The sequence below is a fragment of the Ranitomeya variabilis genome, chromosome 5, assembly GCF_051348905.1.
Source record: "Ranitomeya variabilis isolate aRanVar5 chromosome 5, aRanVar5.hap1, whole genome shotgun sequence".
In the NCBI taxonomy this organism is placed as follows: Eukaryota; Metazoa; Chordata; class Amphibia; order Anura; family Dendrobatidae; genus Ranitomeya; species Ranitomeya variabilis.
Genome location: NC_135236.1, coordinates 480,884,359 through 480,912,051, shown reverse-complemented (window position 1 = coordinate 480,912,051; position 27,693 = coordinate 480,884,359). Strand labels below are relative to the sequence as shown.

At 44.9% G+C, this 27,693-nt stretch overlaps 1 protein-coding gene and 1 pseudogene across 1 annotated transcript in view; both read left to right on the top strand.

Annotated features, from left to right (window-relative positions):
• Positions 1–27,693, top strand: part of LOC143775062 (dynein axonemal heavy chain 3-like) — a 2,972,411-nt gene that overhangs the window by 1,342,271 nt on the left and 1,602,447 nt on the right. The window contains exon 36 of the mRNA XM_077262897.1: positions 2,025–2,189. Coding sequence (XP_077119012.1) covers positions 2,025–2,189 — 165 coding nt within the window. The remainder of the gene's footprint in view (positions 1–2,024; positions 2,190–27,693) is intronic.
• On the top strand, positions 22,067–26,628 carry LOC143773445 (protein arginine N-methyltransferase 5 pseudogene; annotated as a pseudogene).

Sequence of the window (27,693 nt, the reverse complement as noted above, 5' to 3'; positions counted from 1 at the left end):
CACTGTATCCTAGACTCCCCGTATTGAAGGATTGAGATAGGTAGTCTCAAGCACCTAGGAAAGAATTTTGTGACTGTCTTTGATAAGGAACATTGCCACATGAGTAACTACTAGAGTGCATAAAGAGATAGTCAATTTCCTATCTAAATGACACATTAACTCAGAGAGGGGCAAGGACAGTGACGTTCCTTTTTAAGGTTGGAAGAGGTAAATGTATTGTTTGTCAGCACCTGCACTTTATGTGACACTGTTTGTTATAGTTTTTAAACAAAGGAATTAAGTAAAAGTTATGTTTTAAGTGTAACATTAAAAAAGCCTGCTAATTGATAGTTATGTACCCAGAGGTTTTTTTCATCTATTGAACACATAGAAGCCAAGCTGTTAGTACCATTAGTGAGGTCCTCAGACAAAGACAGCATTGCACATTTCATAAATTTGTGTTGTACACTGCTGAGCTGTACAGAGCTGTGCCAAATTCAGACAACACAAATGAAGGAGACCCAACTTGGAGAGCAAACATTTCTCAAAATTTTGGGCAGAAACCACAAAAAAGTGGCATCAATATTTATTTATTTTTTTAAATCACTTATATAGGGCCCATAATTCCATAGCACTTTCCAGACATTAACAGAATTTGTGGCACTGTCCCCATTGGGATTCACAGTCTAAATTTCCTATCAGTTTGCCTTTAGAGTGTGGAAAGAAAAATTAGCACTCGGAGGAAACCCTCGCAAACACGGGGAGAATATACAAACTCTTTGCTTTATTATTCGGGTCAGTATGATCACAGCGATACAACATTTATATCTTTTTTTATGTTTTGCGGCTTTAACACTATAAAAACTATATTGTAGAAAAAAAATCGTTTTTGCCTCTCTGTACTCAGAGAGCCATAGATTTTTTATTTCTCTGCTGATGAGACTTTATGGCAGCTTATTTTTTGCAGGACAAGATGATATTTTCAGCTATCTAATTTTTGTTTACATTTGACTTTTTCATGACGTATTAATTCCACATTTTGTTCAGCGGTATTATGAAAAAGCATAGTTTTTTTTACAGTGTTCACTGAAGTATTAACCTAGTATGACAGTTTATTAGATCAGGTCAACCTGGATGCAGCTATACCAAATATGTGTACTTTATTTGTTCATTTTTGTTCTAAAATAAAGTTACATATTTATGGGTATAAAGTTTTTCTCCTTTTTTTATTATTTTGTGATATTAAGAAATTGTATTTTCACAATTTTATTTTTACTTTTTAAAATTTTTTCTAGTAAGTTCCTCTATGGGACTTTAACTTTTATTACTCTGATCTCAGGTATAATGCATTGCAATGCACTATACCTGTCGGTGCTCCACTAACAGAAACCACTAAGCAGGCCACCATAACTGGCAGATCTGGAGGTCATCATGACAATCTCGGGTTGCAATGACTACAATTGACCCCTTGCAATGACATCATGGAAGAGCCGATCAGACTGGAGAGGGAGCCCTCTCCCTCTCCTAGCCTCTTAAATGTTTGCGATCAATATGTGACAGCTAGAGGTTGACTATCACATGAGCCAAGCTCCCAATGGCAATCATGCTAGCACAGCTCTTGTGCCAAGCACGATTGCTATATTGCCGAGAACCCCTATCCGAGCATGATGTATAGGTACGTCAAATGTAGTGAAGGGGTTATGGATGGTTGCCTTCTGTCTATCCATAACCTTATCAGGGAAGGAGGTCACTTTGACATTATTAATGCTACATTTTCATTAATGAGATTGAAAGGGGTTAGATACAGTACCAGGAGACCTCAGAACATTACATATGTACTGTATTTTATGGGCAATTGGAATGCCACATAAATAATTTTAAAGAAAAATTCAGCAAAACTAGCACATTCAAATGCTATCATATTATTAAATTAAAAAAAGTAGTATTTCTATATATTATATTGAAGTTGATGCAAAGTTTGTATATTGATTCTAGGAACATGCACTGCTTCTAATTTTTTTCTGTGTCTTATTTTCAATTTGCAGTTTTTATCCCATGACGTGCCGCTTTTCGATAGCATCATTTCTGACCTCTTCCCAGGGGTTATTTTGCCTGCTCCTGACCATGGCAGTCTAGAAGTGTCCATCAGGGAAATCACAAAGAAAATGAATCTGCAACCAGTCCCTTGCTTCATCAAGAAGATAATACAAGTCAGCAAGTGTTCCTCTTATTTGTACAATAGTGTTTTTGTTGCATATATCAAATTTCTAATGGAGTAAATTTAGCATATTTAGGGTATCATACCATTCTTTACGTTATAGAGTTACAGACACATGGAATATAGACATTTGGTATAGTGATTTTTCTTGTCCAAAGTATTGTAAGTGTTGCAGTAAACAACAATGAAAAACCAGTCACACCTTTTCTTAAAATATAAACTTATTAAAATAATCAATAAATAAATCTCAGCAGCAGCAGTACTATGCCTAAAAGCTTTTGTTCCTACCTTACCAAAAAGCCTCTGGGAGTACTATGCCAAAAAACTTTTGTTTGTACTGTGAATAAAACATCTGTACTGTACCAAAATAGGGATGTATCAGATGGTGGTGCTGGATTTTGCAACGTGCGGAGTAAGGTTTACCACATTTCTGCCATGCTAACCATCCCTTCTGAGATGATAGCAGTGCCACAGTTGCATTGGTGATGTTCATCCTCCTCTGCCTTGTGCTTCCACTAAGCCCCTGCTGTCAGTTGAAGATGCGGTCAGTAGTGTCTCTGCTAGCATGCTCTTGCATTCCCGCATTTTCAGATCTTGCTCTAGTGTTGGAAGTAAGAATGGTACGTTGTACTTGTAGAGGTGATCCAGAAGAGTGGCCACCCAATAATCAGCACTTGTAACAATCTAGGCAACTTGGTGATTGTTAGCACAAGCACAGCAGCAAATATTGCCTCATGTGTGTCAAACTTCCCAGAGCCAAAGATAAGCTATTCTCAATGGGAGGTGTATTGTCTGGGTACTCTATATTGACTGTATCTCTCCAGCCACACTCCAATGATGCTCGTGAGCTGCTTTGATTGCCATCCTGCTGTGATAACGGTTGTTACCTATCCTCCCAAACTCTTCCCTGGTTGGACATTTGTGTACCTGGTCTCTGTTAGTACAGGAACCCATTCTCTAAGACATGTGTTGATGCATCGCCTGATAACTGTGTGAATGTTTCCTGTTCTTCCTACTCTTTCTCTTGTGTCAATACCTCATCACCATCAACTGAAGCTTTTTTTTTCTCGAAGGCATAGAAGTGGGAGAGTAACGCTGATGATGGTGTCATAAGTGCTGGCCATGTTCCTGGAGTACTCTAAACAGTGCAACATGGGACTCACGCCCCATATGGAGACCCACTCATTGATTGGAAAGTGGTATTTCGCAGAACGACTCACCCATGCATGCTGCAGCTCAAACTCTTGTCTGCCACTGCTTGCACAATCTGTACAGCATGTTCAAGGTCGAGTGCCACCTTTTGGGTACATTGCATATGAAGTAGTGAGCGGAAAGGCAGAAGTGAAGCTGCATTTCCTTAAATTTTTCTACCCGTTAGCTCCATTTTCACCTATTAGAGCCTAGTCTATTGACTTCATGTCATCACTCCTAATCACCTGTTTCTAATCTTTAAATTTCCAGTTTTCATACTTGTTTGTAAACTCAAACTGACGCTTCTTATGACAATATTGAAGTTGAAGCTTTTTCATCTTTTTTTTGGCCATAATTCCAGATTTGTGTAATGTGAGTTGCACGGTGCTTGCATCGATGTCTGTGATATCACTATTATGAAGCATACAAGCCACCTCCACTGCTGGGTTTATCACGCCAGAAATGATAGAACTGATAATGCTGTTTCTCTCTTCTTGGGAAATCATGTACATGGCTGCTTCTTGATTCAAACCAATGACCGTTCACTTGGGAATCAACCTAATAATAAGCTGAGCTATTAGACAATGTGAGAATAGGTTGTGTTTTGAAGTATTCGGGAAGAAAAATATTTTTCCACCACCAGGAGAAAAATATTAACAATGCAGTGACATGACAAGAATTTGCCTAACTAATCACATGCTAAATAGTTGCAAGTCAAATTTATGTATGAGATGGTAGTCTCACGATCAAAGCAGTAATGCATTGTGAGATATGGAGGCTAAAAGTAAAAAGTTCAAAACATTGTTTCTGTTTTGCTTGTCAGTGAATGTGTAATAGGAATAGCAATTACCCAATAGCACTTATGAAACTTATAAAACATTTCTACTTATTTTAAGTACAATGGATTAATATGTACAAATCTTTCTCTGAACCTGGAGGTAATACTCAACAGTACTCAACAGTGGCATGTAAAACTTTGGGCACCACTGGTTAAAATTACTGCTATTGTGAGCAGTTAGGCAAGTTGAAGATTAAATAATCTCTAAAAGGGCAAAAGTTAAAGATGATACATTACCTTTGCATTTTAGGCAATATTTTTTTTTCATCTTTGTGTTTTAAAAATTACAAATAGGAAAATGAGTCTGTGCAAAAGTTTGGTCACCCTGCATGGTTAGTACCTAGTAGCACCAGCACATACAAGGTGGAATTACATTGTTCGTACATCACATATGAGGTGGGAAGCAGGAAATCAGTAGTGACAATGCAACACAGACAGGAAAGAAGTGTGAGAATTCCAAAAGCTCGCACAGACGGCCCTCTTTTTCTGACCAGGCGAGGAGATGGTGGAGGAGGCGGAGAAGGAGGTGGCAACATGAACAGATAAGACTAGGGGCCGGCAGATATACATGTATACTTACTAGGTTCTGCAGCTTCACTTGTACAGATCCATTTCCAGGACAGTGCTAGGAGCAGCCATGATAAGGGGAGAGGACACAGACACACAGGGCTGCAGGTATCTTCTTGGCCCGGCTCTGACCTCTGTCAGCTGTGCTGTAACTGTCCCCTCCCACTCACTTGCAACTTCTAATCTGACTGCAGGCAGGGAAAAAGAGAGAGAGGGGGGGCTGGAAGGGGGTTTGGGAGAGACGCTTTGGGACTCACTGCTTATTCACTGCTGTACATCAACTGGGCACTTCATAAAGTGGCTGCAGATGCAGGGTGCCCCCTTTGTGAGTGGGGGCCCCAGGCATCTGCCTGGTCTTCCTGCCCCAAATGCCAGCCTTGCTCGGATGGCCTTGACTCCATGTGGTGTGTGAAACTTTATCGTTCCCCATGATATCATTGCACCTCTCTAGTCTGTCCATAACTCTGCTGCTCCACTAATCCACTTTTGTCCTCACTACCCCTCCAGTTCTCCCCTCTGCAAATTCCTTCATTGTCTCGGAATTCCACAAAGTATCCACTTACAACTAATAACACTGGCCTACACTTTTTTCAAGGAAGCATAGAAATGGAATAGTAATGTTGATAATGGCTTCATCAGCGCTGGCCATGTTCGTGGCGTACTCAAAGCAGCACAACATGGCACAGACGTCACCCATAGCGGCCCACTCGCTGGTCTTGAAGTGGTGGTGTTAAGCAGATTGACTCAGCCATGCATGATTCAGCTGAAACTCTACTATTGTGCCTGGTTGCCTGCACAGTCTCTCCAATATATGCAAGGTGGAGATCCACCTTGTGGGTATGTTGCATGTGCAGGGACCAGGAAAGTGGTAGTGATGCTGCACTACAGACAGGCGAGCAATGGCAGGGTGAGAAAAGCACCCAAAGATGGTTCACACTTTCTGACCAGATGAAGAAATGGTGGAGGAAGCAAAGTAAAAGGATGAGCAACATGCCCAGTATCCCCCATCCTGTAGAATTGTGTGACCCAACACATCCAATTTTCCCAACATTTAGAACTGTCAAGTGGTTTGTCTCCATAACAGATTACAGCCTGCAATGGCCCTGCTACCACCTCACAAACACCAGAGCTGCTGCAACCAACCCACAAACCTACAGTCTCCTTCCCCATTATCCTGTAGAATATAAGGCTGCAACGGTAGGGTCATCTCCCCTTTTTACCTGTCTGTCACTATTAGTTTGTTAATTGTAATTTCTATTTGTATTTTGTATGTAACTCCTCCTGTACAGCACCATGGAATCAATGGTGCTCTAAAGAGAAATAATAATACCCACATGATGCTCCACCCAGTCTGCCGTCCTTGCTGGTGTATACACAAAAGAAAGCTGCAGCAGTTATCACCTATGTTTTGTCATCAGCATCATCAGAGATGTGCTGCAGTGGTCCGCTGGGCATCAGTGCACTCAATCTCTTTGAATTCTGGGGCAGTGTCAGGTGGATGGTCCACAGAACCACAGCCAGCAGAGTCATCAAAAAGCAGAAGTGACTGCTGCATGACTTAGGGCTTGCCTGATTTGCAAGGGGGTGAGGAGCAAGTCAGATGCTCATGGTCCACAGGTGCAAAATCTGTGCTTTCAACACAGGACCGGGTGGAAGACAAAGCAAAAGGACTGAAGGTTAACCATCTAAAACCACCTTTACTTGCTCTGGCCTCACCATTCATCCAACCTTACTCGGGCCTGCAAAATTACACAGAACATCCTGTTCTTCATTTCCTTCTCGATAATGTGATTGTCATAGAAGGCCTGCACTAGCAGTGGTGTTGGAGCTGCTGCTAGTGGCAATCATTTTCTTTTCTGTAATATTTTTTGTCTTTTGTCCTACCACTTCCATCACACATGCCGTGTTTGGGTTGAACATACTTTTTAGACAAAAGTATAATACTTAATTTGTTTCTTAACATAATTAACAAATGTAACCAATTTTAGGTTCTTAATTCTTAATACCAAATAAAGAGGTCAATACTAGTGTTGAGCGATACCTTCCGATACTTGAAAGTATCGGTATCGGATAGTATCGGCCGATACCCGAAAAATATCAGATATCGCCGATACCGATACCCGATACCAATACAAGTCAATGGGACTCAAGTATCGGAAGGTATCCTGGATGGTTCCCAGGGTCTGAAGGAGAGGAATCTCTCCTTCAGGCCCTGGGATCCATATTCATGTAAAAAATAAAGAATTAAAATAAAAAATATGGATATACTCACCACTCCGGCGGCCCCTGGACCTTACCGCTGTTAACCGGCAGCCTCCGTTCCTAAGAATGAGGAGTTTAGGACCTTAGATAATGTCGCGGCTGACGTCGCGGCTTGTGATTGGTCGCGTGACCGCTCATGTGACCGCTCACGCGACCAATCACAAGCCGCGACGTCATCGCAGGTCCTAAACTCCTCATTCTTAGGAACGGAGGCTGCCGGTTTACAGCGGTAAGGTCCAGGGGCCGCCGGACGGGTGAGTATATCCATATTTTTTATTTTAATTCTTTATTTTTTACATGAATATGGATCCCAGTGCCTGAAGGAAAGTCTCCTCTCCTCCAGACCCTGGGAACCATACACTGGGAACTTCCGATTCCGATTTCCGATATCACAAAAATATCGGAACTCGGTATCAGAATTCCAATACCGCAAGTATCGGCCGATACTCGATACTTGCGGTATCGGAATGCTCAACACTAGTCAATACATAAGTACACGCACGAAAAGTAATTTGTGGCAACAGCCAGCAGTATTGTAATGACGCCACTTGTCTTTATCAAACAGAAATCTAAGTACAATTATGTCCCAATGTGACTATAGATGAGGGACTGATTCAATGCTAATTTGTATTTGAAATTTATGATATTCAGGGGTTTTGGTGCATTCATATAATATAAATAAAATTACTAAAACAATTTTATACATTGCATAGAACACAAAAGGCTCACATCACCTCAGGCATGACTGCACAGGCTTCTTCTTAATGTCTTGCAGCTGTTATAGCACATGTTATAGCACAGCCAATCAGGAGTGAGTATAATAGCCACTATAAAAGTTGAGGGAGGGAAAATAACAACCATTTTAGTGATTACAGTCTAGAAAAAATGTGTCAGAGTACCCAGCTCAGCATTTGGCTGAAAACCAGGAGTGGAACAAATAGAGGAAAAGTATAATAGAAACATATGCACCACTTCTGCAGTTATCACCCACTCCTGGTTTTGGCTTACATATACTGATGTAAAATACTGACCAAATACTGCTAGTGTGACGGCAGCCTTAGAGGTAAGGAGTGAAAGCCATGAAGCACTGGATAAATACTGCAGGCAAAAAATGTTATGTAACTGCAGCACTAAAGATAATGAGTTTAGTAGTCAGTCTGGGAGTGATATAAAGATTTAGTTGTTAGGAAGAGAAAAAAGAGAGTAATGCCACACTCGGTTTTATTGATCAGTGATATGGTGTAGCTGGCATCTACCCTACTGCATTTAAATTGTAATTTTTTTCATTATTCTTTGTGCAATTGAAAGCAGCAAACCACTCAGCTTACTGCTTTTTACAGAAAAAAAAAGAAATCAGTGTCAGTCAGAGAAGATATGATTACTTGTTACATGTAGCTGTTCCGAGTTTTTTCGATTTTTTCTGCAATTGTTTTTGATAAACATAACCCAACATACCTTTTGCCTCATTGTGCAATGTCCCTTAGACTGAAAAAGTACAAAAGATAATGCAGCAAAATCCAGCCGACAAATGCAACTGTCTACCTCAAAGAGTGTCAGTTCCACAAACATTATTTTCTACAACCATTTAACTAGTCAAATTTTACATATGTATATGCCGCATCAATACAGTGCTCTGTTGGGAAATGTACGTAACAAGCATTTCTAGTTATGTCTAGTGTTGAGCGATACCGTCCGATACTTGAAAGTATCGGTATCGGAAAGTATCGGCCGATACCGGCAAAGTATCGGATCTAATCCAATACCGATACCCGATACCAATACAAGTCAATGGGACACCAAGTATCGGACGGTATCCTGTATGGTTCCCAGGGTCTGAAGGAGAGGAAACTCTTCTTCAGGCCCTGGGATCCATATCAATGTGTAAAAGAAAGAATTAAAATAAAAAATAGGGATATACTCACCTCTCCGACGCAGCCTGGACTTTACCGCCATAACCGGGAGCCGTTGTACCTAAGAATGCGCGCTTGAAGGGCCTTAGATGACGTCACGGCGCTCTGATTGGTCCGTAGCGGTCGCGTGACCGCTACGCGACCAATCACAAAGCAGTGACGTCACCTAAGGTCTTTCAAGCGCTTGAAATACCTTAGAAGACGTCCGCAGCTTCTGATTGGTCGCGTAGCGGTCGCGTGACCGCTACGCGACCAATCACAAAGCAGTGACGTCACCTAAGGTCTTTCAAGCGCTTGAAAGACCTTAGGTGATGTCACTGCTTTGTGATTGGTCACGTAGCGGTCACGCGACCGCTACGGACCAATCAGAGCGCCGTGACGTCATCTAAGGCCCATCAAGCATTTTTAGGTACAACGGCTCCCGGTTACGGCGGTAAAGTCCAGGGGCCACCGGAGAGGTGAGTATATCCCTATTTTTTAATTTAATTCTTTCTTATACACATTGATATTAATCCCGATACCACAAAAGTATCGGATCTCGGTATCGGAATTCCGATACCCGCAAGTATCGGCCGATACCCGATACTTGCGGTATCAGAATGCTCAACACTAGTTATGTCCTTTCTGGAAATTTATTGCTCATTACTAGGGTTGAGCGACTTTCATTTTTTTATGGTCGAGTCGGGTTTTGTGAAACCCGACTTTGTCCAGAGTCGAGTCGAGTGCAGTCGGCCGATTATCGGTAAAAGTCGGGGATCGACTGAAACACGAAACCCAATGCAAGTCAATGGGGAAGCATAGTCGGCAGTGAGTGGAGGCCAGGAAAACACCTACAGTGCCCATTTTAATGGCAAAAACATCCATTCTTGTTTCTGAAGCTTGTCAATCTTAATTAACTTTATAATAATAGTTGGGCATTGGACATTGGGGTCATTTGGCAAAAGTTGTGGGGGGTAGGGCTGGTTCAAGGTTTTAGTGGGCACAGGAAACGTGGACTACGTCACGGCGGTGGAGCAGTGAGAGGTAAGTAAGTCAAGTTTGCAAGTGCTGTGATCCTAAGCAAGCAGGGGGGCCCACTCGTTGGCATTGGCACTGGCACAGGGCCCCTAAAAGTACAGCGGTGTGTTTGCACGGCGGGGGCGCCTCCCACCGGCAGCGACACTTTTGCGTACTCTGAGGGGCCCTGTGCCAGTGAAGTCGCCAACGAGTATGCCCCCCCACCTGATGAAGGAACCTGCACTTTCATCTGCACCTTCCTCTTTGTCCCTGTGTAAGGTGGTATAACATGCGGGAAGGGGAACCTTACTTTCAGCAGGGTCAGATTCTGGCTGTGTAGTGTGCAAGGGGAATGTAGTGGTCTAGGTCAATGTACCAGCAGACTCATCTAGCAGTGGCTGGGGAATGGGCAGGATGAGGAGGAAACAGATATAGGGCCAAAGAATAAAGTAGGCTAAATGCAGTTCAAAATTGGTAACAGGACTAAACAGGCGGCATTGCTTTGTTGAGTGGAGTAGCAAACCCAGGAGCAGCAGACACTGTTTTAAGGGCCCAAACACACTAATAGGCCAAATGCAGTTTAATATTTGCTACTGTAGGCCAAAAGCCAGAAGGTAGAAGCTCAGCTTTATTCAGTTGAGGACAACACCAGGCAGGGGCAGACACCGTTAGTAGGCCGGAACCACCAATTTTTTTAAAAACAGCAGTTAATCAGAGCCAGAAGGTAGAAGCTCAGCTTTATTCAGTTGAGGACAACACCAGGCAGGGGCAGACACCGTTAGTAGGCCGGAACCACCAATTTTTTTTAAAAACAGCAGTTAATCAGAGCCAGAAGGTAGAAGCTCAGCTTTATTCAGTTGAGGACAACACCAGGCAGGGGCAGACACCGTTAGTAGGCCGGAACCACCATTTTTTTTTTAAAACAGCAGTTAATCAGAGCCAGAAGGTAGAAGCTCAGCTTTATTCAGTTGAGGACAACACCAGGCAGGGGCAGACACCGTTAGTAGGCCGGAACCACCATGTTTTTTTAAAACAGCAGTTAATCAGAGCCAGAAGGTAGAAGCTCAGCTTTATTCAGTTGAGGACAAACACCAGGGAGCAGCAAACAGAGGTATTAGGCCCCATCCAGCAATTAAAAAAAAAAAAAAAAAAAGCTTAATCAGAGCCAGAAGGTAGAAGCTCAGCTTTATTCAGTTGAGGACAACACCAGGCAGGGGCAGACACTGTTAGTAGGCCAGAAACCACCAATTTTTTTAAAATCAGCAGTTAATCAGAGACAGAAGGTAGAAGCTCAGCTTTATTCAGTTGAGGACAACACCAGGCAGGGGCAGACACCGTTAGTAGGCGGGAACCACCAATTTTTTAAAAAACAGCAGTTAATCAGAGCCAGAAGGTAGAAGCTCAGCTTTATTCAGTTGAGGACAACACCAGGCAGGGGCAGACACCGTTAGTAGGCCGGAAACCACCAATTTTTTTAAAAACAGCAGTTAATCAGAGACAGAAGGTAGAAGCTCAGCTTTATTCAGTTGAGGACAACACCAGGCAGGGGCAGACACCGTTAGTAGGCCGGAAACCACCATTTTTTTTAAAAACAGCAGTTAATCAGAGCCAGAAGGTAGAAGCTCAGCTTTATTCAGTTGAGGACAAATTGAATTAGGGACTGCAGACAGACTTACCAGGCTGTCCCCTGTGTGGACCATGCATGCAATACATTAACCCATTGCGCCACAAAGGACACGTAACCTTCCGTGGCCATGCCTTCAGCTCCATGTGTCTGTTGTCAGGTGTACCTTTGGACTCACAGATTGACAGAATGAAAGGACAATGTGGTCTTTAACATGCTGGGGTGGGATGGCTTTTCTCGCAAAAGAATTGTCAACTGGGTAGCTCATAGCGTGGTACAGCGTAGTCCATCATGGCTTTATTAATATTAAATAAAATAAAACAATAGGCTCTATGCACTGTAAAATAGGTTCCAGGGGTACACGGGCAGCAGTGGTCTGGTGAGTGGAGGCCTAGTGGAAGGAGGGACAGCAGACAGGCTTCGAAGGCCTAACATAATAAAATGGGCTGGCTGTAGGCACTTTATAATTGGTTACAGGGGTACACGGGCAGCAGTGGTCTGGTCAGTGGAGGCCTAGTGGAAGGAGGGACAGCAGACAGTCTTTGAAGGCCTAACACAATAAAATGGGCTGGCTGTAGGCACTGTAAAATAGGTTCCAGGGGTACACGGGCAGCAGTGGTCTGGTCAGTGGAGGCCTAGTGGAAGGAGGGACCGCAGACAGGCTTCGAAGGCCTAACACAATAAAATGGGCTGGCTGTAGGCACTGTAAAATAGGTTCCAGGGGTACACGGGCAGCAGTGGTCTGGTGAGTGGAGGCCTAGTGGAAGGAGGGACCGCAGACAGGCTTCGAAGGCCTAACACAATAAAATGGGCTGGCTGTAGGCACTTTATAATTGGTTACAGGGGTACACGGGCAGCAGTGGTCTGGTCAGTGGAGGCCTAGTGGAAGGAGGGACAGCAGACAGGCTTCGAAGGCCTAACATAATAAAATGGGCTGGCTGTAGGCACTGTAAAATAGGTTCCAGGGGTACACGGGCAGCATTGGTCTGGTGAGTGGAGGCCTAGTGGAAGGAGGGACCGCAGACAGGCTTCGAAGGCCTAACACAATAAAATGGGCTGGCTGTAGGCACTTTATAATTGGTTACAGGGGTACACGGGCAGCAGTGGTCTGGTCAGTGGAGGCCTAGTGGAAGGAGGGACCGCAGACAGGCTTCGAAGGCCTAACACAATAAAATGGGCTGGCTGTAGGCACTTTATAATTGGTTATAGGGGTACACGGGCAGCAGTGGTCTGGTCAGTGGAGGCCTAGTGGAAGGAGGGACAGCAGACAGGCTTCGAAGGCCTAACACAATAAAATGGGCTGGCTGTAGGCACTTTATAATTGGTTACAGGGGTACACGGGCAGCAGTGGTCTGGTCAGTGGAGGCCTAGTGGAAGGAGGGACAGCAGACAGGCTTCGAAGGCCTAACACAATAAAATGGGCTGGCTGTAGGCACTTTATAATTGGTTACAGGGGTACACGGGCAGCAGTGGTCTGGTCAGTGGAGGCCTAGTGGAAGGAGGGACCGCAGACAGGCTTCGAAGGCCTAACACAATAAAATGGGCTGGCTGTAGGCACTTTATAATTGGTTACAGGGGTACACGGGCAGCAGTGGTCTGGTCAGTGGAGGCCTAGTGGAAGGAGGGACAGCAGACAGGCTTCGAAGGCCTAACACAATAAAATGGGCTGGCTGTAGGCACTGTAAAATAGGTTCCAGGGGTACACGGGCAGCAGTGGTCTGGTGAGTGGAGGCCTAGTGGAAGGAGGGACCGCAGACAGGCTTCGAAAGCCTAACACAATAAAATGGGCTGGCTGTAGGCACTTTATAATTGGTTACAGGGGTACACGGGCAGCAATGGTCTGGTCAGTGGAGGCCTAGTGGAAGGAGGGACAACAGACAGGCTTCGAAGGCCTAACACAATAAAATGGGCTGGCTGTAGGCACTGTAAAATAGGTTCCAGGGGTACACGGGCAGCAGTGGTCTGGTGAGTGGAGGCCTAGTGGAAGGAGGGACCGCAGACAGGCTTCGAAGGCCTAACACAATAAAATGGGCTGGCTGTAGGCACTTTATAATTGGTTCGAGGGTTACACGGGCAGCAGTGGTCTGGTCAGTGGAGGCCGATTGTAATGAGTGTCTGCCAGTTAGTAGTCAAAAACAAAAAATAAATGTGAATGTCTCGCATTAAAACAAAACAAAAACACTAAAGGGTGCAATCATTAGGTTCAGGGGTGGGATCCTCTGCGTTGTTTCAGACCTACTAATTTAGCGCAAAGTATTTACTGTGGTAAATAGAGGACACTGCCCCTGACTATGTTAAGTTCCATCATACATGTCAACACAATGGTATTGTCAGTGGCAGGTATGGAAGGATGTCAGCGCATAGACTAAACATTGGTGGAAGTGTGAGAGATAACTGTGGAAGTGGTAGAGCAATGTTTGACCTGGGGGTGGGTGAACTCTCTTGTGGCCGGCGGTACAGGCCCAGGGCCCCTCATGTTACAACAGTGTGTCTGACGTTGGGTGCGCACCACCACCGCCAGAGACACTTTATTGTACTATGAGGGACCCAGTAGCAATGCCGTGGACCAAAAGCGAGCACACCCACCTCTTCAGACAAACAGCAGTCTCACGGGTGCTTGCGCCAAGTCGCGATACCACGGCCCCGTGTGGGGAGTTTGGCCATTTAGGGAGGTGTAAACATGTCGTATGCTGGACAATCAGCTGCAGCAAATTAGACATTAGAAAAGTAATTCACAGTAGTCCACAGGCAAGAGCTTTTCATAGGAAAGCTAGGTGTCGGCCGGGCAAGGTGGGGCAAAAGATTTTGAAATCCAGTTGTGGTTCATTTTAATGAATGGTAGATCATCAACATTTTGGGTAGCCAGACGAGTCCTTTTTTCGGTTAATATTGAACCTGCAGCACTGAATACTCTTTCTGATAGGACACTTGCTGCCGGGCAAGCAAGCTCCTGCAATGCATATTCTGCCAATTCTGGCCAGGTGTCTAATTTTGATGCCCAGTAATCAAATGGGAATGACGGTTGAGGGAGAACATCGATAAGGGATGAAAAATAGTTAGTAACCATACTGGACAAATGTTGTCTCCTGTCACTTTCAATTGATGCAGCAGTACCTGTCCTGTCTGCAGTCATAGCAAAATCACTCCACAACCTGGTCAGAAAACCTCTCTGTCCAACGCCACTTCTGATGTGTGCACCCCTAACACTCCTAGTCTGCTGCCCCCTGAAGCTCGTGTGAGAACGATCACGTGCGCTGTGTGCTGGGAATGCCTGAAGCAAACGGTCAACAAGAGTTGATTGTTTGGTTGCTAATATTAGTTCCAAGTTCTCATGTGGCATAATATTTTGCAATTTGCCTTTATAGCGTGGATCAAGGAGGCAGGCCAACCAGTAATCGTCATCGTTCATCATTTTCGTAATGCGTGTGTCCCTTTTTAGGATACGTAAGGCATAATCCGCCATGTGGGCCAAAGTTCCAGTTGTCAAATCTCCGGTTGTGATTGGTTGAGAGGCAGTTTCAGGCAAATCTACGTCACTTGTGTCCCTCAAAAAACCAGAACCCGGCCTTGCCACGCAACCAATTTCCAGTGCCCCCGGGAAAGCTTCCGCATTAAAAATATACTCATCCCCATCATCCTCCTCGTCCTCCACCTCCTCTTCGCCCGCTACCTCGTCCTGTACACTGCCCTGACCAGACAATGGCTGACTGTCATCAAGGCTTTCCTCTTCCTCTGGTGCAGACGCCTGATCCTTTATGTGCGTCAACCTTTGCATCAGCAGACGCATTAGGGGGATGCTCATGCTTATTATGGCGTTGTCTGCACTAACCAGCCGTGTGCATTCCTCAAAACACTGAAGGACTTGACACATGTCTTGTATCTTCGACCACTGCACACCTGACAACTCCATGTCTGCCATCCTACTGCCTGCCCGTGTATGTGTATCCTCCCACAAAAACATAACAGCCCGCCTCTGTTGGCACAGTCTCTGAAGCATGTGCAGTGTTGAGTTCCACCTTGTTGCAACGTCTATGATTAGGCGATGCTGGGGAAGGTTCAAAGACCGCTGATAGGTCTGCATACGGCTGGAGTGTACAGGCGAACATCGGATATGTGAGCAATGTCCACGCACTTTGAGGAGCAGGTCGGAGAACCCAGGATAAGTTTTCAATAAGCACTGCACCACCAGGTTTAAGGTGTGAGCCAGGCAAGGAATGTGTTTCAGTTGGGAAAGGGAGATGGCAGCCATGAAATTCCTTCCGTTATCACTCACTACCTTGCCTGCCTCAAGATCTACTGTGCCCAGCCACGACTGCGTTTCTTGTTGCAAGAACTCGGACAGAACTTCCGCGGTGTGTCTGTTGTCGCCCAAACACTTCATAGCCAATACAGCCTGCTGACGCTTGCCAGTAGCTGGCCCATAATGGGACAACTGGTGTGCAACAGTGTCATCTGCCGATGGAGTGGTTGGCCGACTGCGGTCTGTGGAAGAGCTGTAGCTTCTGCAGGAGGACGAGGAGGAGGGGGTGTGAACGCCTACAGCCAACTGTTTCCTAGACCATGGGCTAGGCACAACTGTCCTGAAATGTATGTCCCCTGTGGACCCTGCATCCACCACATTCACCCAGTGTGCCGTGATGGACACATAACGTCCCTGGCCATGCCTACTGGTCCATGCATCTGTAGTCAGGTGCACCTTTGTACTCACAGATTGCCTGAGTGCATGGACGATGCGCTGTTTAATGTGCTGGTGCAGGGCTGGGATGGCTTTTCTGGAAAAAAAGTGTCGACTGGGTAGCTGGTATCGTGGTTCAGCGTACTCCATCAGGGCTTTGAAAGCTTCGCTTTCAACTAACCGGTAGGGCATCATCTCTAACGAGATTAGTCTAGCTATGTGGGCGTTAAAACCCTGTGTACGCGGATGCGAGGATAAGTACTTCCTTTTTCTAACCAAAGTCTCATGTAGGGTGAGCTGGACTGGAGAGCTGGAGATCAAGGAACTTTCGGGTGTGCCGGTGTACATGGCAGACTGAGAGACGGTTGGAGACGGTATTGTTTCCGCCGGTGACCTAGATGCAATATTTCCTCCTACAAAACTGGTGATTCCCTGACCCTGACTGCTTTTGGCTGGCAAAGAAACCTGCACAGATACTGCCGGTGGTGCGGAAAATGGTGGCCTTACAATGACGGAAGGGATGTTGCGTTGCTGACTAGCTTCATTGGCCGAGGGTGCTACAACCTTAAGGGACGTTTGGTAGTTAGTCCAGGCTTGAAAATGCATGGTGGTTAAGTGTCTATGCATGCAACTAGTATTTAGACTTTTCAGATTCTGACCTCTGCTTAAGCTAGTTGAACATTTTTGACAGATGACTTTGCGCTGATCAATTGGATGTTGTTTAAAAAAATGCCAGACTGCACTCTTCCTAGCATCGGATCCCTTTTCAGGGATTGCAGACTGAGCTTTAACCGGATGGCCACGCTGTCCTCCAACAGGTTTTGGCTTTGACACGCGTTTTGGGCCAGATACGGGCCCGGCAGATGGAACCTGTTGCGATGTTGATGCCTGCTGCGGCCCCTCCTCCACCTCCGCTTCTGAACTACTGCCGCCTGCACCCTGTTCCCCCAATGGCTGCCAATCGGGGTCAACAACTGGGTCATCTATTACCTCCTCTTCGAGCTCGTGTGCAACTTCGTCTGTGTCACTGTGTCGGTCGGTGGTATAGCGTTCGTGGCGGGGCAACATAGTCTCATCAGGGTCTGATTGTGGATCAGTACCCTGAGAGGGCAATGTGGTGGTCTGAGTAAAAGGATCAGCATAGTACTCTGGCTGTGGCTGTGCATCAGTGCACTCCATGTCAGAATCTACTTGTAATGGGCATGGCCTGTTAAGTGTTTCACTTTCTAAGCCAGGGACGGTATGTGTAAAGAGCTCCATGGAGTAACCCGTTGTGTCGCCTGCTGCATCCTTCTTTCTTGTTGTAGTTTTTGCTGAAGAGGACAAGGAAGCGACTTGTCCCTGACCGTGAACAGCCACAAGCGACGCGCTGCTTTTACATATACCAGTTTCAGAAGAGGAGGCAAAAGAGCTAGAGGCTGAGTCTGCAATGTAAGCCAAAACTTGCTGTTGCTGCTCCGCCTTTAAAAGCGGTTTTCCTACTCCCAGAAAAGAGAGCGTTCGAGGCCTTGTGTAGCCAGATGACGAAACTGGCTCCACAGCTCCAGACTTAGGTGGAATATTTTTATCCCCACGACCACCTGATGCTCCACTACCACTACCATCATTACCAGCTGACAATGAACGCCCACGGCCACGACGACCTCTTGCACCAGACTTCCTCATTGTTTTAAAAACTTAACCAAAGTAACTTTATTTGTTGCTGTCAAACAACTTACACGGTGAGCTATAACTTCAGTATGATTTCAATATCCCTTAACAGGTTGGTGAGACCACAAGGAAAATCAGGCACAATGTTACACACTCTGTTTTCTGTGGCACCAAATCACAGAGATGCCACACACGCAGGACTGTCACTCAAGCACAAATGTCAATATTAATCTCCCACTGTTTTTTTTTTTTTTTCTTTTTCAGGGAGACTTTAGAAACCAAATAATAAAAAATAAATAGGCTTTCTATGGCCCACTGAGTGAGAGATGGCACACACAGGAGTCAGGAGTGGCACACAAGCAGAAAGGGCAATATTAATCTCCCACTGTTTGAATTTTTTTTTTTTCAGGAAGATTTTAGAAACCAAATAATAAAAATAAATAGGCTTTCTATGGCCCACTGAGTGAGAGATGGCACACACAGGAGTCAGGAGTGGCACACAAGCCCTGAGGCCAATATTTTTCTCCCACTGATTGATGTAGTGATTTTTTTTCAGGTAGATTTTAGAACCCAAATCAAGCAAAAAAAATAAATAGGCTTTCTATGGCCCACTGAGTGAGAGATGGCACACACAGGAGTCAGGAGTGGCACACAAGCCCTGAGGCCAATATTTTTCTCCCACTGATTGATGTAGTGATTTTTTTTCAGGTAGATTTTAGAACCCAAATCAAGCAAAAAAATAAATAGGCTTTCTATGGCCCACTGAGTGAGAGATGGCACACACAGGAGTCAGGAGTGGCACACAAGCAGAAAGGGCAATATTAATCTCCCACTGTTTGATTTTTTTTTTTTTTTCAGGGAGACTTTAGAAACCAAATAATAAAAATAAATAGGATTTCTATGGCCCACTGAGTGAGAGATGGCACACACAGGAGTCAGGAGTGGCACACAAGCAGAAAGGGCAATATTAATCTCCCACTGTTTGAATTTTTTTTTTTTTTTCAGGGAGACTTTAGAAACCAAATAATAAAAATAAATAGGCTTTCTATGGCCCACTGAGTGAGAGATGGCACACACAGGAGTCAGGAGTGGCACACAAGCAGAAAGGGCAATATTAATCTCCCACTGTTTGAATTTTTTTTTTTTTCAGGGAGACTTTAGAAACCAAATAATAAAAATAAATAGGCTTTCTATGGCCCACTGAGTGAGAGATGGCACACACAGGAGTCAGGAGTGGCACACAAGCAGAAAGGGCAATATTAATCTCCCACTGTTTGAATTTTTTTTTTTTTTCAGGGAGACTTTAGAAACCAAATAATAAAAATAAATAGGCTTTCTATGGCCCACTGAGTGAGAGATGGCACACACAGGAGTCAGGAGTGGCACACAAGCCCTGAGGCCAATATTTTTCTCCCACTGATTGATGTAGTGATTTTTTTTCAGGTAGATTTTAGAACCCAAATCAAGCAAAAAAAATAAATAGGCTTTCTATGGCCCACTGAGTGAGAGATGGCACACAGGAGTCAGGAGTGGCACACAAGCCCTGAGGCCAATATTTTTCTCCCACTGATTGATGTAGTGATTTTTTTTCAGGTAGATTTTAGAACCCAAATCAAGCAAAAAAAATAAATAGGCTTTCTATGGCCCACTGAGTGAGAGATGGCACACACAGGAGTCAGGAGTGGCACACAAGCCCTGAGGCCAATATTTTTCTCCCACTGATTGATGTAGTGATTTTTTTTCAGGTAGATTTTAGAACCCAAATCAAGCAAAAAAATAAATAGGCTTTCTATGGCCCACTGAGTGAGAGATGGCACACACAGGAGTCAGGAGTGGCACACAAGCAGAAAGGGCAATATTAATCTCAAACTGTTTGAATTTTTTTTTTTTTTCAGGGAGACTTTAGAAACCAAATAATAAAAATAAATAGGCTTTCTATGGCCCACTGAGTGAGAGATGGCACACACAGGATTCAGGAGTGGCACACAAGCCCTGAGGCCAATATTTTTCTCCCACTGATTGATGTAGTGATTTTTTTTCAGGTAGATTTTAGAACCCAAATCAAGCAAAAAAATAAATAGGCTTTCTATGGCCCACTGAGTGAGACATGGCACACACAAGGATGGCACTCTAGCAGAAATGCCAATCTTAATCTCCCACAAAAAAATTTAAAAAAAAACAGGGACTGTCCTACAATTACTATCTCCCTGCAGTAATCTCAGTCAGGTATGGCAGGAATAAGGAGTGGACTGATGCACAAATTAAATAAAAAGTGTGAACAAACAAAAAAGATAGCTGTGCAGAAAGGAAGGAACAAGAGGATTTGTGCTTTGAAAAAAGCAGTTGGTTTGCACAGCGTCGTACACACACAGGCACAGCAACGCAGCTATCAGGGTCAGGGAGCCTTCTAGGGCAGCCCAATGAGCGACAGCGCTGAGGAAAAAAAAATTTAGCTTCCACTGTCCCTGCAAACAAAAGGTGGTGTTGGACAGTGGAAATCGCTACAGCACAAGCGGTTTGCAGCTTTATGTACCCTGCCTATCACTATCCCTGCTTCTGAAGAAGCGGCAGCAACCTCTCCCTACGCTCAGATCAGCAGCAGTAAGATGGCGGTCGGCGGGAGCGCCCCTTTATAGCCCCTGTGACGCCGCAGAAAGCAAGCCAATCACTGCAATGCCCTTCTCTAAGATGGTGGGGACTGAGATCTATGTCATCACACTGCCCACACTCTGCGTTCACCTTCATTGGCTGAGAAATGGCACTTTTCGCGTCATTGAAACGCGACTTTGGCGCGAAAGTCGCGTACCGCATGGCCGATGCAACGCTGGGATCGGCTCGGTTTCATGAGACGCCGACTTTGCCAAAAGTCGGCGACTTTTGAAAATGAACGACCCGTTTCGCTCAACCCTACTCATTACTATTTGTCAAGGTTAGGAAAAATGTGTTTGAACATCCTTGAAAATGTTATACTTTTATACAAATTGTTTTGCAAAATTAAAAATAGCACTAGCAATGGATAGGATAATGTGTAAGACAACATATCATGGCTAAGGCTGGTTTCACATTTGCGGTTGAGTCCGCAGCATTTTGGACGCATACATCCGCATGCTTCTTGATTTCCTATCTTTTACATTGTAGACACAGGTGCATGCATTCGCTTACGCATGCGTATTTTCGCAGTGTTCAGCTGGGCGCAGCTGACACACCATGTTAGAATTTTGTGGCAGCAAATTTTCGCCGCCATATGCATGTGGACGCTTATGGAAGGAGTGCATCAAATAAACGCATTACAGTCTATGGGAATGCATGCGTACGCAAGGACTTGCATTTGCAGACGCATGCGTTCCTATGAGTAAACTTGTCTAAGAACTTGTTTTAAGCCACCCCCAAACAAACCTTATAAAAGAAGGTGTGGGCAGTTGAAGTCCATTACTCTCAAGACTCTGGAAGCGATACAAGCATTGCAGCATCAAGTTTGGAAGACTCTATAAAAATGTAAGTATACAAGCTATATATCTGCCTGTCTGTTTTTCTCCCTGCGGTCTGTAATCATTCCTGTCTCTCATGCAGCATTCCTCATCTTGTCCTCCATTGCAGAGCAGACCTCACAGAGTGGAAAGGAGACTGAAGTGAGTACATTTGCTGCTGATTGGTAAGTATTCACTGTCACTATTACACATGTGGCAAAATATTTATTTTTATTTTTACAGAACCCTTCCAGTGCAGATGAGCAGGAGCAGCAGACTCAGGCCCAAGCTCTGGTGGCAAGACGGTGTGTATGTATTCTTGACTGTTGTTGGTACTCTTGACTGTTTTTATTTATTCTTGACTGTTTTTGAGATTCTTGACTTTTTTTATTTTTGACTGTTTTTGTTTTAAGTGTTTTATCTTTCCAACATTAATGTATTTTTTCATTTCTAGGACCCACAAAGGGAGGAGGACTTTATAGACAATGACCTCCTCATCACCTTGGTGCAGGAGCGAATTCCGTTGTGGCACACTAGGGAGCAGCAGCACTCGGACGCTGTGATGATTCGGCGGCTGTGGAATGAGGTGGCCCAAGCGCTGATGGATGATTGGTACAACGTCACGTCACGTAAGAAAGGCAATTTTTTTCCCTATTCACAGTGATCAAAGTCAAATCCGTTGGCGTTCGATGAAGGATCGCTTCAAAAAGGACCTGAAACAGGAGATCCAAGTTCGCAGTGGTGCTGCAGCAAGGATAGGGAAACACAAGTACCACCAGCTGTTGGCTTTCCTGAGGCTTGTCCTTGCTCAGAGAACGTAAGTATTGTTGTGTTGTATTCCATTGTGTTGTATTCACTAATCTGAATTTTTCTATTCCACAGAAGTTGCCGCTTTTACAATTGATTTTTTTGGTTGTAATATTTTACTTTTCTTTTCACAGAACCTGTAGCAGCACCCTCAAACTTGGATCGTCCTCTGGAGTAGTCCCTCATTGAACTGCCGTGGACCAGTCCACCAGCAAAGAAGCAAGTGGTCCGGCATCACAGGCTGGAGAACAGGCAGCTGGTCCTTCAGGTGTTCCCCTGTCCCAGTCCTCTGCCTCTTTTTTTGGGCTCTTCCTGCCAGAGGCAGAAGGCCTCAGACAGGTCTCTCATGCCTGAGTTTATTCACTTGAGCTCGGTATTCCAGAATGGCTTAAAGGCAATGGGAGATAGACTGGAAAGTGGTCTGACCCATATCAACACACTTTTCCGGGATGTCAACCAACGCCTTAACCATCTGGAAGCCAACCTCCAGAGACCAGCACACCATTTTTTTAACAAGATAGAGCAGGGCATGTCGGAACACCTTACTCCCGAACTCCAGCTCAATGTGATGCAGTCCTGCAACCCTGATTACGTTCAGGCTATGCAGCAGACTCTGTACTGCCACTAGGCACAGGTGGTATTTCCACCTGTGCCACCAATTACACTGTTAACATCAATACCGAGTTCTGCTGCATACCACTGTATGGCCACCATCATGCCCAGTCCTGCTGCACACCACTACACCACCACCACCATACCGGGTGCTGCTGCATTCCACTCCACCACCATGCTGAGTCCTGCTCCTGCATGACTGACCTCCACCACCAGCACTAGGCTGCCAGAAGAACCTGCACGGCTGTCCACTGCCACCACCAGGCCGGGTCCAGTTCATACATGCCCTGCTGACCCCACCACTCCCACCCTCCCAAGGAGACACAAAAAAGGAGGATGTTGCATAAAACTGGCCAGAAAGCAAAAAGGACTAAAGTCAGCAGAAGTGTTGTACCTCCACCCTCATCTCCGAATATGTCTGTGTTGTCCAGTTTCTCTCCCTTGCAATGTGTCTCTCCCATGCTTCCTCTCCTAATGTGTCTACTTCCATCCTTGATCTCCCAGACCCCACACGTTTAGTTAGCTCTTCCCCTGGAACCCCTTCATCATCCACCCGTAGCCAATCCTCCCAGCTCAACACCCCCCAGGTCCATAACATTTCCCCCTCATTGGTTGGTAAAAGTTAAGTTTTTTTGTAAATAAATTTGTGAGGTTTCCTCAATCACTGCTTTATCTTTGACTCTTTCGTTGCCGACAACACACGTCACCATCTACACACTGTGTTTTTGCCACCTCATAGCTCCATGACACACAATCTACTTCTCTTTTTTATTTGCTTTACACATCAGCTATGCTTCTTGTGTGTGTAATGGAGCTATGAGGTGGCAAAAACACAAAGAGAACTGAAAATCCTCAAAAAATATATATTAATACAGCAAAAAAGGTCAGGGGTCAACAATGCTCACCTGCCCAGGTGTCAGCACTAGTGCACTCAGGATGCAGTGTTTTCTGCATCCTGAGTTCACTAGTTCTGACACACGGGCAGGTGAGTAAAGATATGAGGTGGATTAGCTCCATCATCTCTTCAGTCTGCATTAATATATAGAAATATAGAAATGCAGGCTGAAGAGATGATGGAGCTAATCCAATGTCACCTACCATAGCACTTACCTCAGAGAGAAGAGGTGTAGTGTAAAGCATGGGTTACATAACCCAATTTGGTTATAATCCAATCCCTGTCTCATGCAATCTGCATGAAACAGCTAGTGGATTTTTTAAAAACTGTTTCTGTGAACCAGTGATCACCTTATTAAAATAAAATAAAAATATTGTAATATGGAGGGCACTTGGAACAGGTGTTTAACTAGAGGTGTTTTATTGACAGCAAACATTAAAGTACATTTTAATAATTACAAGTACATACAGTAACATAGTAACATAGTTAGTAAGGCCAAAAAAAGACATTTGTCCATCCAGTTCAGCCTATATTCCATCATAATAAATCCCCAGATCTACGTCCTTCCACAGAACCTAATAATTGTATGATACAATATTGTTCTGCTCCAGGAAGACATCCAGGCCTCTCTTGAACCCCTCGACTGAGTTCGCCATCACCACCTCCTCAGGCAAGCAATTCCAGATTCTCACTGCCCTAACAGTAAAGAATCCTCTTCTATGTTGGTGGAAAAACCTTCTCTCCTCCAGACGCAAAGAATGCCCCCTTGTGCCCGTCACCTTCCTTGGTATAAACAGATCCTCAGCAAGATATTTGTATTGTCCCCTTATATACTTATACATGGTTATTAGATCGCCCCTCAGTCATCTTTTTTTCTAGACTAAATAATCCTAATTTCGCTAATCTATCTGGGTATTGTAGTTCTCCCATCCCCATTATTAATTTTGTTGCCCTCCTTTGTACTCTCTCTAGTTCCATTATATCCTTCCTGAGCACCGGTGTTATGATCCTTAGTGGCTGAGGATCACGAATAGACCAGCAAGTGAATAAACTAAGGACAAGCTCTAGGGAGATGGTAACTGGACTGATCGCAAATCTGAACCTATCCAAAACAACTAGAGGTAGCCGGTGAACGTGCCTAAAAAATTCCTAGACGTTTCGAGCCAGCCTGAGGAACTAGCTACCCCTAAAGAGAAAGAAAGACCTTGCTTGCCTCCAGAGAAATAATCCCCAAAGATATAGAAGCCCCCAACAAATATTAACGGTGAAGTAAGAAGAAGGCACATACGTAGGGATGAAATCAGATTCAGCAAAAGAGGCCCACTAGTACTAGAAAGCAGAAAATAGAGCAGGGGTCTATGCGATCAATAAAAAACCCTTACAAAATATCCATCCTGAGATTACAAGAACCCACGCACCAACTAATGGTGTGTGGGGAGAAACTCAGTCCACTAGAGCATCCAGCAAGCGAGGAAATCACATTTTAGCAAGCTGGACAAGAAAACATGATAAACACTGCTGATCAAAAAAATGAGCAAACAAAACTTAGCTTTGTCCTGGATGGACTGGGAGCAAGGTAGTCAGAAGGAATCTGAGTAGCACTGATTACATCGACAGCCGGCAACAAGAGGAAGTAAAACAGAGCTATATAGGAACCTCCCAGAGGATAACGAACCAGCTGATAGCCAGAGACCAGCAGGATAACAAACAAAGCCACCAGGGGGAGCCCAAAGCAAAAGTCACACCATACCACCAGTGACCACAAGAGGGAGCCCGAAAACAGAGTTCACAACAGTACCCCCCCTTAAGGAGGGGTCACCGAACCCTCATGAAAACCCCCAGGGCGATCAGGATGAGCCACATGGAAGGCACGAACCAAATCGGCCGCATGAACATCAGAGGCGACAACCCAAGAATTATCCTCCTGACCATAGCCCTTCCACTTGACCAAATACTGAAGCCTCCGTCTAGAAACACGAGAATCCAAGATCTTCTCCACCACATAATCCAATTCTCCCTCAACCAGCACCGGGGCAGAAGGCTCAACCGGAGGAACCACAGGTACCACATACCTCCGCAACAACGAGCGATGGAACACATTATGAATAGCAAATGATGCCGGGAGGTCCAGACGGAATGACACAGGGCCAAGGACTTCCAGAATCTTATAAGGACCGATAAACCGAGGCTTGAACTTAGGAGAGGAGACCCAGCTGATAGCCAGAGACCAGCAGGATAACAAACAAAGCCACCAGGGGGAGCCCAAAGCAAAAGTCACACCATACCACCAGTGACCACAAGAGGGAGCCCGAAAACAGAGTTCACAACAGTAGACTTCCAACCAGTATATTCCTCACCAACAAAAAAGGTTTTCCTGTCTTATCCAAAGTCCACCAGCGGCTTATCTTTCGGCTGTTTAAGCTGGAGGTTCAGTTCATCATATCTGGGATCCATCGTCACTCCGAGAAAGACTTCTGTTCATACTTACAATATCTAGAGTATTTAAGTCAGAATCGTCCTCCTCCAAATTCTTATGAAATGTTCGCAAAAGGATATGAAGATTATTTACAGTCCCCACTCCAGCCTCTGATGGATAACTTAGAATCACAAACCTATGAAGTGTTTGAGAAGGATCCAGTAAAATATTCACAGTACCAGCAGGCAGTGTATAAATGTTTACTGGACAGAGTCCCAGAGGAAGAGAAGGAAACTAACACACAGGTTTTGATGGTTCTTGGAGCTGGTCGGGGGCCTCTGGTGAATGCATCGATCAGAGCTGCCAAACAAGCCGAGCGTTTAATAAAAGTATATGCGGTGGAGAAAAATCCTAATGCTGTCATTACGTTGGAAGGATGGCGCTATGAAGAATGGGGTATCCAGTGGCCGGGACCTAAACTGTGTCCCCGAGGTGGCGGAGACTCTGGGGGCTGTTGCTAAGCAGGGCTTTGACTTCCTGTGTATGCCAATATTCCACCCTCGCTTTAAGAGAGAGTTCAATCAGGAGCCTGCAAAGTCGCGATCTGGACCACAGACTCGTTCAGACCTACTTCTGTCTGGGAGAGACTGGAATACCCTTATTGTGGGAAAGCTTTCCGAATGGATAAAGGCAGACTCTGACATCCCAGCAATCCGCAAAATGTCCGAAGCGGCTCTGCTACAGGAGTTAAATTTCTCAGCTTATCTCGGACTTCCTGCCTTTCTGATTCCAATTACACAAGAGGAAAACAGCAACTTGGCTCACCTCCTTATAAATCACATTCACACTGGCCACCATTCCACAATGTTCTGGATGAGAGTACCACTGATGGCTTCCAATGATCTGCGAGAAGACCTCATAGAAAATGAGCCAGCCCAGGATAGTGATAGCGACAATAATGTGGAGGAAGAAAGGACATGGATCTGGTGGCATAATTTCAAGACCCTCTGTGATTACAACAAGAAAATTGCTTTGGCTATTGAAGTGGGTGCTGATCTGCCAAGTACTAATGTGATAGACCGGTGGCTTGGTGAACCCATCAAGGCCGGCTGTACTGTTATGATCCTTAGTGGCTGAGGATCACGAATAGACCAGCAAGTGAATAAACTAAGGACAAGCTCTAGGGAGATGGTAACTGGACTGATCGCAAATCTGAACCTATCCAAAACAACTAGAGGTAGCCGGTGAACGTGCCTAAAAAATTCCTAGACGTTTCGAGCCAGCCTGAGGAACTAGCTACCCCTAAAGAGAAAGAAAGACCTCGCTTGCCTCCAGAGAAATAATCCCCAAAGATATAGAAGCCCCCAACAAATATTAACGGTGAAGTAAGAAGAAGGCACATACGTAGGGATGAAATCAGATTCAGCAAAAGAGGCCCACTAGTACTAGAAAGCAGAAAATAGAGCAGGGGTCTATGTGATCAAAAAAAAACCCTTACAAAAATATCCATCCTGAGATTACAAGAACCCACGCACCAACTAATGGTGTGTGGGGAGAAACTCAGTCCACTAGAGCATCCAGCAAGC